At 49.8% G+C, this 18932-nt stretch overlaps 2 protein-coding genes across 2 annotated transcripts; both read left to right on the top strand.

The window, feature by feature from the left end:
• Window positions 1-754: 754 nt before the first annotated feature.
• LOC147979497 (ethylene-responsive transcription factor 5-like) lies at window positions 755-1192 on the top strand. Its single transcript, XM_087515242.1, has one exon. It carries the CDS (start codon window positions 755-757, stop codon window positions 1190-1192), a length of 438 nt encoding a protein of 145 aa, XP_087371368.1.
• Window positions 1193-1754: 562 nt separating this feature from the next.
• Window positions 1755-18656, top strand: LOC125508931 (CRS2-associated factor 1, chloroplastic). The gene is made up of 5 exons (XM_048673740.2): window positions 1755-2425; window positions 2503-2630; window positions 16186-16411; window positions 17036-17163; window positions 17236-18656. The coding sequence occupies exons 1-5, from the start codon at window positions 1804-1806 to the stop codon at window positions 18229-18231; spliced, it is 2100 nt and encodes a 699-aa protein (XP_048529697.2). The 5' UTR covers window positions 1755-1803; the 3' UTR covers window positions 18232-18656.
• The last annotated feature ends 276 nt before the right edge of the window (window positions 18657-18932 follow it).

Raw genomic sequence — 18932 nt, 5'->3', positions numbered from 1 at the left:
GGACGACTACCTCCGCGACGAGATGGTCCGGCAGCGCCGAGCCCCGGAGGAGATAGCCGCCTGCAAGCGTGGGCGCGAGGACGAGCACGGCGTGGTGATCCTCGACAGCGACGAGGACGAAGACGCCCCCGGACCGTCCAACCCGCCGCGCCAACCTGGGGAGGGGTGCAACAGGGACGGCGACCGCGGAGGAGGCGACGACGACGACGGCGCGACTACACGAAGTTCTACAGGCTCCTCGGCATGTAGAGCTTTAAGGGCGGCGGGCGGCGAGGAGCGGCGAGGGCGATGGCGGAACGCGACGAGTAGCGTTTTTTTTTTGTAAAATATTTTAAATATGTATGAACTCGTCGAAGTTTGGATGAATTTACGTCTAGTTTATGGTTTTCAAATAAATCGTGGGCGCCGCGACTGAGGCCATCATGTCTCTGATACGTGGTTTTCGTCGATGCGCCTTTAAGGGGCGATTTTTAGCGTCTTAGGATGCTCTTAGAGCATCTCCAACAGACGCCCCAAACGACGCGCGCGGAGCGGTTTGCCGCGCTCCAGCGGCCGCGGGAAACAAGCGCGCGCCGAAACCGTTTGCGCGCGCGCGAAAAGGCGTCAGCCCGCGCGCAAGATTTGGCGCGCCGCTTCGCGCGCACCTATAAAGCCGCGCGCCGCTTCGCCACGCGCTTCTCCACGCTTCCTCTTCCCCTCTTCCTCTCCCTCTCTGCCACGCGCCGCTCCAGCGCCCCGCCACCGACGCGCCGCCATGCCGCCGCGCCGCCGAGGAGCGTCCGGCTACCGCGGCGTCCGCCTGCGCCCCAACGGCTGCTACACCACGGAGATACGCTCCGGCAAACTCCGGCTCGGCCTCGGCACGTACGGGACGGCGCGCGAGGCCGCCCGCGCGTACGACGCGGCGGCGTGGCGCCTAGGCCGGCCGCGCGGCCAGATGAATTTTCAAGATGTGTACACGCTCCAGCAAGCGCTCAACCTCGCCCCTCTGCCTCGTCTGAACACGGCGGAAGACCGTGCGGAGCACGCCGAGCGGCAACGCCGCCTCCTCGTCGCCCAGGAGGACGAGCGGGTCATGGCGGAGTGGCGCCAGCGCCACCCGGAGGACGTCGCCTACGAGCAGACCTACTGGGCAAGGCGCCGCGAGGAGGACACGCGAAGGCGCCGCAAGACGCGGTTGGAAAGGCGTTAGCGGAAGGCGTTGGCGAATGCGCAGTCCGACATCGTTGCAGCAGGTGGACAGTCGTTCTTCGCGCCGAACAATGATCGGTGGCTGGACATGTGGCTAGACACCTCGGACGACACCGTCGAGGATGATAATGGTGATGATGATAGCGACTTAGAGTAGTTTCTATCTAGTTGCGCCGTAGTTTATCTATGCGTTCGAACTATCTATCTAGTTGCACCGATGTAAAATACCTTTGTATCGTTTTTTATTTATGCAATCTATCTAGTTTTTATTTTATCTATGCGTACGAAAATTAAAAAAAATATTATGTGCGCACTGCATTTTTTGCGTTGCATTTTAGCGCGGCTGCTGGAACGGGCGTAGCGCGCCGCGCTAAATCAGACGATGAGCGCGCGTTAAAACTGTTTTTTGCGCGCGCCTGTTGGGCGCCTATTGGAGATGCTCTTACAGCGCTGTCTAGGAGCTCCCGATCGGACGATGGGAAAGGCGTGGCAACGGCACGAGTCGCAACCTGGAACAAACGGCGGAGAGGGAACTCGCGAACCAGGACCCTCAAGCCTTAAAGATGAGATAAACCTTTACACTCTCGAGAGCTTGGACGGTGAACCATCCATATGGCAACCAACACCCTCCCCTCTCGCTCCCTCCTCGCTGCTCCGGCCCAGCACCCTGGTCTACGGCTCGGGACTTCTCTCCGCCTCTCCCTCTCCCTCTCTCACCACAATCAACCCGCCGACGACCCTGAGCGCCGCCGAGCTCCGGTCGGCTCTCACCCGGCCTTCTCGCGCGGTGACCGTGCCAAGAAGATCCCCGTCCCGACCACTGGCGAGCCCGCCGCCGGCATCCGGGTCACCGACCGGGGCCTCGCCTACCACCTCGAGGGGGCGCCGTTTGAGTTCCAGTACAGCTACACGGAGGCCCCACGAGCACGCCCCGTCGCGCTCCGGGAGGCTCCATTCCTGCCGTTCGGTCCCGAGGCCACGCCGCGCCCGTGGACCGGAAGGAAGCCTCTCCCCAAGAGCCGCAAGGAGCTGCCTGAGTTCGACTCTTTCGTGCTACCGCCGCATGGCAAGAAAGGGGTGAAGCCCGTGCAGTCGCCAGGGCCATTCCTCGCAGGGATGGAGCCAAGGTACCAAGCGGCGTCCCGGGAGGAGGTCCTCGGGGAACCGCTCACCAGAGACGAGGTCGCCGTGCTCGTCAAGGGAAACCTCAAGGCGAAACGGCAGCTCAATATGGGTAAAGTTTCATGAACTCGCTCAATAAGCTAGGAGTTACAGCTATGTTCCTTTTAGTTTGAATGTGCATTTCTGCAGGCAGGGATGGTTTAACACACAATATGTTGGAGAACATTCATGCACACTGGAAGAGGAAGAGAGTTTGCAAGATAAAATGCAAAGGTGTATGTACAGTTGACATGGATAATGTCTGCCAACAACTCGAGGTAACTATGCTACCACCCTCTATTGTTTCTTCGGGCTGCTACAAGTACATCTCGTTTCAGTTCTAGCCCTCTGTTTTCTTTTTTGTATCCTGCAATCTATTTAGGATATATCCTATCTTGTAATTCTTCAAATATATCGATTTTACATCATGGTAAAATTTGTCACTCTTGGTTTCTTTAGAATGTCTGGCTTTATATTAATAAAGCCCAACCGAGAGGCAAACACAAAGTCTTACAACCAAACCGAATAAAATGGAAAGCAAGATAGCAAGGATATCAGTTTAACAAAACAAGCCACATAAGCGAGTACGTAAACTCGCAACACAAGACACACGCAGCCAAGATCCCAATTAGCTGCTCGATGTTAGATGTCTATTGATGACATACGCTGCCCTGCGCTTCTTCCCTTGGGGGAGGCAGAGCTGAGAGAAAGAGATGGTTTTGAAGATGTAATCAGCTGGGAGACCTGGGATAATTCTCTCAATAGAATGCTTGTTAATCACATTCCATAACCCCCAGAATTGCGCCACAAAGCAACGCCAAACGACCCTATGAGTAGGACCCTTAGGGTCACACAGTAGCTCTAAGGACTCAGGTGTGTAGTTGGCGTTCCAGGAGCATCCCATGCAATCTCAGACGCAACTCCACATAAACTGCTACTCTCTCCTCAGCGCCTCCCGAACTAGCCAATTTTTGAGAGGGAACATTATGACAGAACACCATGCTGACAAGCTGTCATGGAAAACAGAGTGAACTGAGGCCTCTGTCTCCACGGCTAGCATGTACACTTGTACAGGTTGTGATAATTTTTGGAAAAGAGGGGTGTTTTGGTCTCAACACATAATTAGGTGGTTTTCTCTCAGAAAATGAGTAGTGAAAGTGTAGGCACGTTCTGATGGCTCTCTCTTGAATAGAGAAGGGGGTGAAGGGGTATATATAGCCTCCACACAAAATCCAACCGTTACACACATTTGACCCCACTCGGTCAGACCGAATAAGAGACCTCGGTGAGACCGATTCAGTTCAAAATGTGAACGTTAAGATTCTCGGTGGGACCAACATGATCAACTCAATGGGACCGATGTGCTAGGGTTAGGGCAAAACCTTATCTCGGTGTGACCGATTGCATGAACTCGGTGAGACCGATTTCAGCAATGAGCAAATCTGAGAGTTAGTCAGGCAAACTCGGTGGGACCGATCGCTCATTTCAGTAAAACCGAAACGTTACGAAGGGAAATAGAGAGTTTGCATTGCGAATTCGGTGTGACCGATCGCTCATTTCAGTAAGACCGAAACGTTACGAAGGGAAACAAAGAGTTTGCATTGCCATCTCGGTGAGACCGAGATCTTGATCGGTGAGACCGAATTGATTAGGGTTTCTGGCAGTGGCTATGTTAAAGGAACTCGGTGGCGCCGGATAGATCAAATCGGTGGGGCCGAGTTTGACTTTAGGTTTTGGACATATTTGGAATTGAGAAAGTGGTTGAGGGCTTTGGAGCATATCACTAAGCATTTTGAGGTAGTAGACTATTAAACAACATCTCATCGCCTTTTAGTAGTATTGACTTTTCCTATGGATTCAATGTGATCTTGGATCACTAAAATAGAAATGAAGAGTCTTGAGCTTTTGTCAATCTTTGTCCTTAGCATTTTGAGGAGTCCACATCTTTAGTCCATGTCATGTCAATTATTGAACTTTCTGAAATATTTAATTTGAAAGGATATTAGTTTAATGAACTATATGTTGTTATGAATTACCAAAACCATTCGGGGATTAGTTGCACTTGCAATCTGCCCTTTTTGTAATTGATGACAACATATAGATCAAAGTTTCGACAAATGATAATATGAATGAAATACATCGACGCTTTGAGAAATATATGATAAGCAAGAGCTCCCCTTAAGTTTATGCATTATTTAAAATTTGCTTTTGAATGTAAATACACAATCAATTAGGATCATGAGTCACTCTTTCATGTCATATGCATCTTGGTGGAGCGCTCAAAATGATAGAATATAAAGAACATGCACTCATCACCAAAAGAAACATGATTGATCATACATAAGTATTAAGATATTATCATTCAAGCACACATTAAAGCATAGTATGATCAAACACATGATCATAAGAGTATCTCACACACAAGTATAAATAGTAGCAAGCAAACGAACAAATAACAAGTAGCAAGAGAAGCAACAAAAGGAAAAACGCTCTTTTTCGAAGCCTAATGATCTATACACTTTCTCCCCCTTTTGCAACAAGTTATCAAAAAAATTGAAAATGCATAGTGCTATGCGGCACTCTAGGTACGATCTCTGGGAGCTCCTGAAGTGGTCTTCTGGCTGGTTGCTCGGGTGTGCGTAGATGGCATGGAGAGGATAGCATCTGCAAACGCTTCTGAGGATGTCTGAGGAGCTGGTGAAGTTGCAACTAGAGGTACAACGGTGGCAGTTGTTGCAGGTGCAAAAGTAACAACACCTCATCCCTTTTTAATAGTATTGGCTTTTTCCTATGGACTCAATGTGATCTTGGATCACTAAAATAGAAATGAAGAATCTTGAGCATTTGCCAATCTTTGTCCTTAGCATTTTGAGGGGTCCACATCTCTAGTCCATGCCATGTCAATCACTAAACTTTCTGAAATATTTAACTTGAAAGGATATTAGTTCAATGAGCTATATGTTGTTATGAATTACCAAAATCACCCGGGGATTAGTTGCACTTTCAGACGTGATGGACGATTCGGCGGCAGCCGCCGACGCCGTCTGGCGCGGACGAGCCGTGGGACAACTCCAAGGCGCACACTGCGCAGCGCCACCCGGTTGCGCCGCGGCCCATAGGAGGAGGACGAGGAGCGGTCGTCCGGGTCGCTTAGCGCGCGGCGATGAAGTGGGCGAGGAGCGAGGGGGCAGCCGGTCGCCGCGTGCGGCGAAGACAAGCTTGGTGATGTGCTTGAGCCAGGCGTCGTGACCGTCTCTGGCGGGGCGACAGCGCAGCAGCCCCTGTGCCATGAGCAACGCGGCGTGTGGAGCGGGAGGTTCGCGACGTGCAAGCGAGGAGGCGGTGGCGGAGCAGCCACGCGTCTGCTCGTTCACCGATGGACGGACGAAGGAGGCCACCCGCTCCCCAACAGGCTCGGTGGCGGCGCGAGGGTGCTGCCCAGGGGCACCTTGGGCGGCGGGCGCCACATGGGCCTTGGCGGCAGCTCGGCGCGCAGCGGCGTCGTCCATGTCGATGTTGACGTCGAGGTCGAGGGCGCGAAGACGGCAAGTCCCCCTACCTGGCGTGCCAAATGTCGGAGTCTAGGATCTGCGTCCAAGAAACTTCTCCAAGAACTAGGGTTCGAACTCTGGGGGCTTTCCTTAGCGACCTACGACCCGACGAAAACTACGGTGAGATCAAGATGAGCACACTCACTCACATCGGACACGAAGGGGACGCACGAGTTCTGTTAGAATAAATTCGAGGCATACCGTCGATCTACTGAGGACCAAGCAATCACACCAGCATGACACCGAGATTTGTTAACGAGGTTCACCATCATGGCTACATCCCTGGGGCTTGACTACGGGCGCTCCTCCCCGTGACACCATCACAATACGGCCGCCCGGGCGCCGGCACACGCCGTCGGCTCCCCCACGTGCCCGTGCTATTATGTTGGCATAGGTTACATTGTGTGTCTACCCTCGCTATATATGAGAGATGTAGGATACAAGTGTCCTATTAGGACACAACTCCTACCCTGTCTACACATAGTCTAAAACCAAGTCCAACTGTAACCTAACTTGTACAATAATATTCGACACAACTCTAACAAACTCCACCTTGGCGAATATTCTCCACCACCTTTAATTCATCCATGCGTCAAACCTTCATGTACATTGGACTTGAGATACGTCATGAGCACCGCTGCTACTCCCAGACTCCACGTGACTCCACCTGCAATTGTAGTCCCTTCTCGTCTTCCTCACAGTCAATACTCGAGCAAAATTAAGTTCCTCAATACTCTACTTTGTGCTCCCAACTTCCGGAGAATCCGTTCAACACCATCACACACCGACCACTGTCTGCGTGAAAGTGAACAACTCACATATTGGACGCCACATATAAGAGTTATCTGAACTCAACGCCACCACTCTTTCTTGACCGTCTGTCTGAAACTTGAAGGAATTTCACCGTTGCCCTGTGTCACCCTGAGTCTAATTCGCAGTTGTCTCACCCTTCTTCCGGATAGTCTCTAGCATGTCCCATAGCTATAGCACTGCGCCTCCTTCTGTATTTGCCATCCGCACTTTGCCATGTGCACTGAACACCACAGAATATACGGCCATGTACTCTCCTAGCTTTTGACAATTTCAGACTTACCGCCACTTTCTCAGATTCTCCATGGTCAACTCTCATCCATATGACATGTCAAACTCCATAGATCTAGTCACCAACTTGAACCTGGTACTCGCCAACACTGCTTCAGCACCCCTGCACACTTTGTCTGACCACATGTCTCACCATTAGTGCCTTGGTCTGTCGCTGTGTCCCGTGCTTACCGCACACCTCGCCGCTATCACCACGTCGAGCCTCTTCTGTTCTGGTAGAGTCTCCCGTGTAGCTAGCCCACACTGCCTCAACCCCCCACTGCAGAGAACCATCGATCATCACCGACCGATGCCGAGTATCACGCCTCCATCAGACCACTGGTACCCAGTCCGATCCACGTGTCTCTTGCTATTCCGTTGAAATAGGCTTCGACTCTCCATGAATTTACGCCGTAGCCCCTCCATCAGCTCAGAGTGAAGTCGACCATCAGACTCCAGCTCCACCTTCAACATGACTCCATGTAGCTGCGCTACGCTACCCTGCGCCCTGTCGACTTCAAGTTCTCTCATGTGTGCACCATCTTGAATCAACCCCGCGCCATAGTCTGTCGAAGCCGCACATGCCCTCAGGCCTGCACCACGTGTTTCCACGCCCCAGAAGTCGGTCACCATCAGCATCACGCTCCTATGTCGTCGTCGCTGAAATCATCCCTGTCTTCTGCTTTGACCAACATCCCCGTCGGTCCATCAGACTGTCCTGTCCGACCCAGCCGAACATGTCCGACTGCAACCATGCTCCACCATGCATCGTGTCTGCCCGCACATCGCTATGCATTGCTTGACGCCCTGTGTATGCATGATCCTGCCACGATGAGCTCCAGACTCCTTCGAGCCTTATACGCACGTCGCACATCACCGGCTCGTTTCCCCTTTATTTGCCACGTCAAACAACAGCCCCTTCAACCATCATGTACCATGCAAAGAACACCAGAAGCAGTCTCTTTTTAGTCTTCTCGTACATGTAGAAGCAAGCTCAAGCTCACCTTCATGCATGCAGCACCCGTGACTCCTTTTGACTATCTTCTTGTACTTTTCCACGCTATAGCAACCTGATGGTAATCGGAACTCCCATGTTCTAACACGCTGTAGCAGCTCCCTTCGGAAACGAATCCTGCTTTTCCTTAACAAATCTCAGCCTTGAGCTTTGTACGTGTCTCCGACAGCTAACGCACGTCACGCTTGTAGCCCACAGACCAGACCTCCCTGGTGCGGCACGCACTGTCGCTGCGGACCTGCCTGGGCAGCGCCACGCATTGTCGCTACCCACGCACGGGCCGCTCTAGCCCACCAGCTGGCTTCTGCCTGCTTGGGTTGTACCCATGTGAGTTCTGCATGTACCTCGTATGGGCCGCCCGCCCTAGCTGGCCCTGCCCGCAGCGCTGTTGTAGCAGCGATTCCAGTCGCCGCCGCCGCTCTCGATCAGATGGAACGGATCAATCTCCGAGACGCCAAGACTTCTGTTGCTACACGTTTCTCCACTGCCGTTGCTTCTGATGCCTTTTAGCTGGACCACACCGCACCAAGCTGCTGCCTCGGCTTCGATCTCGTCGAAACACGACGATCCGATCTGAATCCACCGCCGCCATATACCTGCTGCTGCCAATCCCGATTGCTTCTTGAAGAACTACAACAACCGCAAACACTTCATCGCTGCCTCCTGGATACAACTTGCCAGCAACGACTCGCCGACTAACTCTGCTCCCATGGCTGCGATCCCTTTGCACACAAGTCCGTTGATACGTTCTTCCTCCTCTGAATCAACTTTCACGGCCTCTTTGAACCTTGCTCTGATACCACTTGTTAGAATAAATTCGAGGCATACCGTCGATCTACCGAGGACCAAGCAATCACACCAGCACGACACCGAGATTTGTTAACGAGGTTCACCATCATGGCTACATCCTCGGGGCTTGACTACGGGCGCTCCTCCCCGTGATACCGTCACAATACCGCACCCCGGCCGCCCGGGCGCCGGCACACGCCGCCGGCTCCCCCGCCTGCCCGTGTTATTATGTTGGCATAGGTTACATCGTGTGTCTACCCTCGCTATATATGAGAGACGTAGGATACAAGTGTCCTATTAGGACACAACTCCTACCCTGTCTACACACAGTCCAAAACCAAGTCCAACTGTAACCTACCTTGTACAATAATATTCGACACAACTCTAACAAGCTCCCCAGGTTTGGGCCACCGTGCGGTGTAATACCCTACTCCTGCCTGTGTTGGATTGCTCTTTAATGGAGAGCTTGTGGCTCGAGGTATACGAGGTGTGGGAGAGAATGGCTCGATCCCCTTACATGGAAGCGGCCCTGCCCCTTTTGTAGTGCCTTGGCCCTCTTCCGCGAAAATATGAGCAGAAAAGGGTGGCCACAGGGCGGCAATTCAAAAGGGGACATATGCCCGGGCTTATCTTGACTAAAGGCGGTCTCCGCCTGATAAAGCGGTCTTCCCGACGCACTGGTGGGCTCGGCGATGACCTCTGCCCGGGCGCACCGATCCGTTATGATCCCCCTACACCAGAGGAAATGCTTTGGGACTTGCTTTGTGGGAGGCAGACGCCGCTGCTCCCTTATCATCAGAATGGAAACCAGTCTGAACCGTGCCCTGCTGCCTTTACCCTGACCAGCGGGACGTCACCCACGTGATGGGCCTGGAGCCCCGCAGCTGGCGCCGTACATCATGCCTCGTGAAGCGGCCTCATGAGGCAACCTGGTGCTTGGCGGCCTCGGCAAGGCTTGGCCTGGCGGCGAGGGGCTTTGCGATGCTCGCACTTGCGAGGCGACTCCCTTCGGAGCGGCCGAGGCAGGGCTATCTTTCCTGGGCCTCCTCTGGGCCAGAGGCAGATGGGCCGTGGTACCCTAGTTCCCACCGGCCGACAACTTTTTGAGCTAATCAAATCCACCCTTTGTCGAAAAAAGCAAGGTCACATTCGTAATTTCTGAGTTCATCACCCTGGGGCCTCCCTTGGCTTTCGGTTTACAAATATCGACCCATCTGATTATATGGTATTTGTGTTTGTTACCTCCCCCTTCCCAAAAGAATCACGCACGCACCTTATCAAAGTTTGCTATCAACTCCATAGTGAAAGAGGGAATCACCGATTAATACGCATTCGCTAAAGCCAATCTTCCGCCCGAAGGCTTGAATTTGCCTTGCCAAGGTTCCACCCTCTTGGCAACCTTGACACCCAACTGATCCCATTCCGCTATGCTTAGATTTCTATCACTAATTGCAAACCGGTACAAGATCAGGAAGGCCGCCAAGTTACTATTCAGAAGATTGGCCACCATGCGATCTTCGCCCTCGTGCATCCCCATGGCGACCACCTTACGTTTGTAGAAAGAACTTTCCTTCGGTACACCTCCCTAGAAAATTTTACGGACATCGATGCAGATTAAGGGTGGAGATTAGAAGGTACCCCTTCAACAAAAACGGATAATATAGTCTTTTGTATCCAAATCAATGTACTCAATACGTTTGATCTGTAGGCTAATACGACGATAGCCTTTTAAAATAACTTCAAGATCCGTGCAAACTTTTAGGGGGGGGGGCACCGAAGCAAAACCCAGAAAGAAATTGTTTTTTATATTGGACATTACCTTGAAACTTAAAAGGAGCTTGTTGGTGGCAATGCTATGTTGGTCTGGGTGAAACAACAACATGGGGTTGTTTGCCTATTGGAGTTGGGTAACCCCCCGGGATGAAGTGCGGCACCACTCTTAATGTGACATGCCTTATCGAGCATCGAAGCAACCGCTTGGGCAACAATATCAAACATTGTGGGGCTGAAAGCAGGCTGCCTTAGTGCAAATCTCTTCCGTTCCTAAAGGGCTCCAACTCCTCATTGATAAAAAATCACAATTTGCACTAGGGCTTCTTGAGCTCAAGTTTAAGTAGGACCGCTGGTTGTTTCCTAACTCACGTCACACACTATTTCGTAGAGGGAGAGAACCAATTCCAAAATATGCCTACCCACCCAAACGAAGTGCAAAATGTGGTGCACTGGGGCTTCTTGAGCTCAAGTTTAAGTAGGACCGCTGGTTGTTTCCTAACTCACGTCACACACTATTTCGTAGAGGGAGAGAACTAATTCCAAAATATGCCTACCCACCCAAACGAAGTGCAAAATGTGGTGCACTAGGGCTTCTTGAGCTCAAGTTTAAGTAGGACCGCTGGTTGTTTCCTAACTCACGTCACACACTATTTCGTAGAGGGAGAGAACTAATTCCAAAATATGCCTACCCACCCAAACGAAGTGCAAAATGTGGTGCACTAGGGCTTCTTGAGCTCAAGTTTAAGTAGGACCGCTGGTTGTTTCCTAACTCACGTCACACACTATTTCGTAGAGGGAGAGAACTAATTCCAAAATATGCCTACTCTTAATAGATGCAGATTGGCAGCTATTGACGATGTGATGAGCTAAGTGAGCCAGTCTGTTAGTGTAGTACTTAGCAACCAACTTGAACATTACGTTTAGGGCGAAATTTCGTAGTACAGTCACCCCCTTGAACATCGGGAGCAGCAATGTCGACCATCCCAAGCACGAAATCATTCACAATCGCGCAAACTATGTCCTTAATTGTTCCCCAGAGCTTTTTAACCTGTAACCTGTCCGGTCTTGGCATTGTATTGTATTAGTTTTCACGGAGTGCAATGCCGACTCAATTTCTTCCTTGGAGAAGGGAAGCATGAGAGCCTCATTTTCCTCGTCCAAGACCAGTTCCCACCCTACCAAGGTATTAACTGCCAGCTCTACCAACCTAGGTTTGCCTGACCCCATGAGCTTAATGTAAAAATGTATATGTGGTCTTGAAGCTTAGCGTGTTGGGAAACGTAGTAGCAAACAAAAAAATTCCATCCTACAAATAAAACCCAGGACCACTATGAAGATGCAAAGAGAGTCAGATCTGATTTTTATCAACTACGCAGCAGAGAGAAGAGGTTGGTGAAGATGTTGAGGCAGATTCCCGCAACTAGGATTAAACCTCCCAACCGGAAGAATTACTTATCCCATTCGAGGATCAAAGGACTGATCCCTCTCTCGGTATTCACGTGTATGGAATCACCAATGCAGCTGGGTTTCCCGTCTAGAATGAAGAACATTTGAAGATTAGAAGTGGTGATGGAGCAGCCTCGCGGAGGAGAGGGGGGGGGGGGAGTGGGGAGTACAAATTGGTTTGGCTAGTTCGAGTTGCTGGCACAACTCTATGTCTGCTTGGAGAGGCCAAGATTTAATTCAGAAGGCAAAGCCTTTATCCTATTCTCCTTGAGCTAAAGTCACTTAGACTTCGCCCAAGATCTTCTGAGGTAGATCTCTAGGACCTTCATAGTCTTGTTCTTCGGTCGTCCACAGTTACTCTTAGAGCTCAGAATTGACACCTAACAGTCTAGTGGATGCATAGTCCACAAGAGTAATAGGTTAAGTTAAGTTTCGACTTGTTCTTCAGTGATGCTCAATCACTTAGCAGATTTTAGGCTCTGGGTTTTTTTTTCCTCCCTTAGGATTCTCTCAATCTCTTGCGAGAGGATTGGTTGGTCTGACAAACTCCTGTCAATTCTTTCTAGAGCAGCCAATCATCTAAAGTTGAAGCAGGGTGGCTATTTATAGTCGGCGCAATGCCAAGGTTTGAAATGACCAACATGGGTACTCGCCACCTAACAGACAACCGGCACGTGGAGTTATTGTCGGATTTTAAAAGTGGCCTGTGACTTACTTGCAGCACAAGTCAAGTCGACTCAACTGCACCTGATTCTTCTTTGGAGTCCTGAAGAACATCGTCTCGGACTCACAGAGAAAATCACGGCGCACGAAGAGATTTCCAAGTCTTCACTTGAAGAGGTTTGGATTAAGCATACATCAAAGACCTAGATCTCAACTTTCACTTAAGACTCCCTTAATAGTACGGTTTGCCCTATGACACAAATAGAAGAAAATGAAACTAGAAAAAAGTCTTCACTACGCTTCATTATCCTCTCTGCGAGCTGATTGTTTCTCGAACAGGCAATCCCAAAGTATTCATTGTCATCACAAATTTTCGGGGTCATAACTCTCATTCTAAACCAAATCCCCAGGGACTTTCGCCTGTGTATACCCACAAACACATTAGTTCCTTAACTATTTTGTCATTAATCATCGAAAACCCTCTAGGGGGCAGTAGATGCACTTACATAATCTGTGGGAGTGCATTGGGTATGAATAAGAAGGAAGAAACAACAATGCACATATGTGATCTTAAAGAATTGGCAACATGCATATGAATAAGCACGTCACACATATTGTAGCACAATATCACAGAGACTTAGAGTTTACAAATCATACATGAATCATCAGAGGAACTGAGAACCGTATATCAACTTAGGTTGCCCTCCCAAATACTGTTGGAAATTCGCCCACAGGATCGATCACATCAAACTAGACGAACACGCGCACACAACTGATAGCCACATCAAACTAGACGAACACGCGCGCACACAAAACTGATAGCCAAGGGCTCTTGTCGTGCCCTCTTTTCCTCTATTGATTTTCTGGTTTTCTGGACTCACGGTTACAATAAACTTACGCACCTGGCTGTGTATATATACACAACCACGACCATCGGGAACCCAAGTCCTATACGGACAAGCTACCTAGTCCCAATAGAACTCACGCCAACATAAGGAAACTCTAAACCGACTTGTTTATACTTTCCTTTTTTTATTTTATTTTTAGAAAAGGAGGATGACCCCCGGCCTCTGCATCTGGGAGATGCATAGGACCACTTTATTGATTATTCTCAAGGACCTTACAAAGTATTACAAACAATATACTTGAATCCACCATCTTGGCAACATATGCCGCTACTCCTATCCATATGATGAAGGGATGCTAGCTGGGCCACTACCCAAACCACTCACCTAAGCCTAACATCAAAAGCCGGAAGCCCCAGCCGAGCCACATACCGGGTCTGGGGCACAATCTGGTCAGACGCACTCGTGTGTCGTCGCCGCCATCTTCCACAGGTCCGTCTTCAGATTATATTGAGGCTTCTACCTCGTCTGGCCACTCTGCCATCGACGTCACCATGACGCCAGACAGCTACCTCCTCCTGCGCGAGTCCATCTCCGCGCATCGGACGCCGAGCCTCCACAGCGCCATGTCGCCGATCTCCGCCGCCATCAATGTGTGAGATGAAGTACCGCTCCACCACCCCCCTAGCCATCACTTGCTCCAAAACGATGCCCCCAGGAGGGAAAGCGATAAAACGCCATCATCGTCCGATCCGGAAGACCTAGATCTAGGGTTTCCCCTGGAGCATCCCGAGCCTGATGACGCAGACTGCAACGACGATGCCTCGACAAGGGAACGACATCGAAGACGCCGTCATCGTCCGCCATGACCGTAGTCGGCGCGATTTTCATCGGCAGTTGCTCCACCAGACGTGCGCCACCGACGTCGCTGGTCCCTTCAACCGGAGTAAACTCCAAAACGATGCCCTAAAGAGGGACTACGACGCAAAAGCGCCGTCATCGCTCGATCCCAAGGAGATCTAGGGTTTCCCCCGGAGATGCCCGCGCTGTCAAGGATCAGACAAGGGTAGAATCCCGGCGGATCTGCCCAGCTGCCGACGAGTCGCACCCGCCACCGTGCCGACGGCAGACCAGCGATCAAGGCCCACGCTTGGGCATAGATCCGGCCGCGCCGCCGTGAACCGATCCGGTCACGTCGCCGCCGTCCCTGGCGACCGCGACGCACCAGATCGCGAGGCCTCCTGCTGCGGGGGAGCGAAGTCGCCGAGGCGCCGCCACCACCCGCCGTGGCGTCCGGCCCGCCGCCATGCTCCGGCCCGGGGGCGCCGGCCCGCACCAGCCCCACGCGAGCGAGAGGGCCCGAGTCCCCGCCGCCGCCGGCGACGACCAGGCTTCGCCTGGCCGCGCCCTTGGGCAGTGGCAAGGGAGGAGGAGGAGGAGTGGGGGAGGGCCGGCCGACGGGATCTGGGGGCCTCCCGGCCGCCCACGCGGGGGGCGACTCGGGAGGGGAGAGGGGAGGGGAGATGAGAACAATTCCTTGAATATTCCCGCCGGAGGCGGCGGTCCGCAGCAGCAGCAACGCACGGTCACGGTCATTGGTCCGGCCGCGCCGGTGTCCCATGGTGAACCCGAACCGAAGTGCTGCGCGCGAGACGCGCCAGAGCCCCGGCGGAGAGGCGGCCGGCGGCCCGGATCCCACCGGGCGGGCGGGGGCTCCATCCGTTACCCTCCTCAGTCCTCACCCTCGGCGTGTCTATACTTTCCTATATTACTAGTACTACTAATTATCCGGCAACCTTGATCACACTTATACTAATCCTAACCAAACATGCTAGCACCCACGGCTACACTAGCCTAGTTAACTAGCATACTCCTAACAGAACTCAAATTTGTTTGGATTAAGCTAACAAATACATCTTGAAGCTTCTAATCATTATGTTCTCCCTCTTTGGCATCAAAGCTAACCAATAAGATGAGGACATAGGCACTAGTCGTCCCTGGCGCCGGGCGGTGAAGAAGTTGAAGGAGGCGCATCCAGTTCTTCAACTGTGTAATGCTTCTTCAGAAGAAGCCAAGAGCGCTTGAGTGCTTCTTCACTGGCATGTTGATTGACCTTGACCTTAATCATGTTGTAAAGTTGGTTCATCTCAGAAAACATCAGTTTATGCTCCTTCTCAAGATTGTTCAGTTGCAACCACTTCTGACATCCCCGTTGGCACCAGTAAACTTCCTCTTTGTACAAAAGGATTGGTCTTCAAGCGCATATCAATGAGCCCATTCTCTATGAGAGACCGGACGCATCAATCTTTTGGTCCAACTAGATCTCTTGGGGCGTGTCAGCTTTGAACGGTCTGGCGCCCCTTCCCCTTTTGGCGCCCCAGACGTGGAGTAGATGTTCGCTTTTATCCGCATTCTCGTGGACCAAGTTAAAGTTTCCACCCATTACTACGGGTGTCAATACTGATGCCACTTCCTCTTCTAGCTCGGAGAGGAATTGCACTCTTATTTTTTAGTTCACCAGTAAGCTAGTTCGCCATTTTAAATGAATTAATCTAAAAGTTGTGTTAGTTAAACTCATTTATGTAGTTTCTGTTTTGTTGTCCTCTTCACTTTCTGGTGGCAGCTTGTCTGCTGATTACTTTCTCATAAGTTACACCACATACTTGAGCAGGAAAAAGTTGGAGGAAAAGTAATACACCGTCAAGGGGGTGTTATATTTCTCTTTCGTGGCAGAAACTATAATTACAGGACTCGCCCAGTTTTTCCACTTATGCTCTGGAGACCTGCAGCACCGATGTACCCTCGCCTGGTCAAAACGGTGCCGGATGGCTTAACTTCAGACGAGGCAACACAAATGCGCAAGAGAGGGTGTCAATTAGCACCAATTTGCAAACTTGGTAAAGATGTTTATTTTCCATGTATGTTGCTTTGAACCATATTTTAAACATCGGATGCTCAGTAGATAACATAGTAAGGAGAAAGAAGAGCCCTCTCGCAAAAAAGGCAAAAGAAATCCGAAATCACAAGTTGATGCATGTTGCATGGCTTATAAAATGTACCAGTCAATTACTCTAATACGACAAGTTGATGCATGTTGCATGATATATTATTCATTGTTCAAAAAATAGATAAGAAAAGAAGATCTCTTAAACAAGGCCAAAGTAGTTATTGTTGCAAAATTTGTATGCCCTTTTTTTGGTTCTACCTTCTACGTTGTACTTATGTTAAAAAACAATTAAAGATTTAATGCCTGTGACCAAACTCAATGTAGAGTAGACACTCATACTTGCTTTGCCTCAACTGGTTAACTTGCTATGGTTTGGTCCTACAGCCATACGTATGGCGAAAAAACTGGATGATATCTGAATTTTTTTCCCTATTTCCTATAGCCTTATTCCAGCTTTTCTGATTTTTCTTAGTACGGTGTATATCGTATATCCATATACAACATTTTGATCTGCACGTTTCGATTGTATGATTGAGTCATTGGGCCATATCTCAATTCGTTTAATTTTGTACAGGAAAAAATGGTGTTTATGCTAACCTTGTGAAGGAAGTTAGAGAAGCATTTGAAGCATGTGATCTTGTCCGAGTTGATTGCTCAAGTCTAAACAAAAGTGATTGCAGAAAAATTGGAGCTAAACTGAAGGTTTGATTAATCTGTTGTATTGTGTTGTTATATGGTTGTTTTGTTCAAAGCATGAGTAACTGTACCTTGCAGGATCTAGTTCCATGTATCTTGCTGTCTTTTGAGTTTGAACATATACTGATGTGGAGAGGAAATGATTGGAGATTCCAACCATCTCTTCCTTTGCCAAGTGATCAACATCCGTTCAATGGTGAAGAAAAATTGAATAAAATGGAAAATGATTCAGCAACTGTTCCAACTTCTATCGAGGTGGTCAATAATGCAGCATCTGTTTACAACAGCATCTTGAGTGAACGTGAACGTTTTCTGGAAGATCCCTTGAATCCTAGTCTTGCTAATGATATGGTGCTAAGTTCTCCACTTACAGTCCCTGGATTGTGTAATTCTAAGAGTGTAGCTGTAACTGAAATCTCAGTTGTTGGTCCATTACAACTTTCTACTTCAGATACAGTGATTCCATCTCTTACGTCACAGTTTTATGGCCAAGGTATCCTATCAGGCAACAGTGAAAATGGAGATCCAGTTCAAAGGTCTCCTGTTGACTCTGGGAAGTCTGAACAATATCCAGATGTGGTAGAAACTTCCATTTGTCCGACGAGCAGGAATGATGTGGTCAGCAAATTAGAGACTACGAGCAAAATTAGTAAAGATTTGAATGGACATGATGGTGTAAAGAGTTATTCAAATATATTGTCCTGTGTGGAGGGAATGTTACTTCTTTTAGAACAGGCCACAATAACTGGAAGGGCAAATGTGTTGGATGAAAATGAGTTTGTTGATGCTGATGTGATTTATCAAAAGTCTGTTGCCTTTGCAAAGACAGCTCCACGAGGTCCACTTTTCAAAAGTGCACGAAGGAAGTCCGGCCTTGGGAAAAGCATGCCAGATAAGAGTGTAAGAGTAAAGAAGCATTCTATAGAACATGAAGAACCTAGTGATGTTGAAAGGAAATATGATGTTGACAGACGATTGGGAAAGCAGAGAAATGATCTTGCACAAGAGTTTCTATCGGATGTGGTTCCACGAGGTACACTGAGAGTGGATGAACTAGCGAAGTTACTTGCTTAGATATGGCTGCTCTTTACTCTTACGCTGGAGGGAGGAGGAAGATGAACCAGCAGCCTTGGATTGCGTTGGATTTCAATGGCAAAATCTAAGGAAACTGAACTTGCCCCTTAATTTTTAGACTCAAGAATTGTTTAGAAGTACTCAGTCAATTGCGTTGGATTTTGTTGGATTGCGTTGGATTTTAAAGGTAAAATCCAAGGAAACTGATTTTTGTATTCTTCACTGGCGACATTTAGGCGGAGGGTGTGATGTTGGTGACAATAAAATTACCCTTGTTCTCCTCCCACTGTGACGGTGCCTTATCGGGTAGAGGTAGGGAGCCAGAGATGTCCACGTATTTGATCTTACGGAATTTCGGTTTTTGTTCTTGTAGATGATTCCATGCAGATTTGATCAGTTATTGTTAGTGTTTGGTGCTATTGTTCGTTTGATCTCTTTTGGCTTCGGTGCACTTCTCTGACATTTTGGTGAAGAATTTTGTTAGCGCCAATTCTCGCTCAATTGTATTTCATGGCGACATTGCCAGCAACTCGAGCTACAATTCGAAATGGAGGAGGAAGGGGATCGACAACTCGTCCACCCTACACGCACGAGCTGTGCCTCGGCTTCCAGCCGTTTTGTCCCGCTTGCCTTACACACACACGCGCGCACTCTCTAGCTTAAGTAGTTTTTTTAGGGGATCTAGCTTAAGTTTTTTTTGA

The sequence above is a fragment of the Triticum urartu genome, chromosome 3A (assembly GCF_056163025.1).
Source record: "Triticum urartu cultivar PI428250 chromosome 3A, HENAU_Tu73, whole genome shotgun sequence".
NCBI lineage: Eukaryota > Viridiplantae > Streptophyta > Magnoliopsida > Poales > Poaceae > Triticum > Triticum urartu.
The sequence above is the reverse complement of the archived record's forward strand: the minus strand, read 5'-3'. Positions and strand labels throughout refer to the sequence as shown.

What these genes read in the sequence shown, in the direction of transcription:
- LOC147979497 (XM_087515242.1), top strand. Translation starts at nt 755, where the DNA reads ATGCCGCCGCGCCGCCGAGGAGCGTCCGGCTACCGCGGCGTCCGCCTG.
- LOC125508931 (XM_048673740.2), top strand. Translation starts at nt 1,804, where the DNA reads ATGGCAACCAACACCCTCCCCTCTCGCTCCCTCCTCGCTGCTCCGGCC. An exon ending in ATGTCTGCCAACAACTCGAG is followed by an intron (nt 2,631 to 16,185) that starts GTAACTATGCTA and finishes ATACTTGAGCAG; the next exon opens with GAAAAAGTTGGAGGAAAAGT. An exon ending in AGCACCAATTTGCAAACTTG is followed by an intron (nt 16,412 to 17,035) that starts GTAAAGATGTTT and finishes AATTTTGTACAG; the next exon opens with GAAAAAATGGTGTTTATGCT.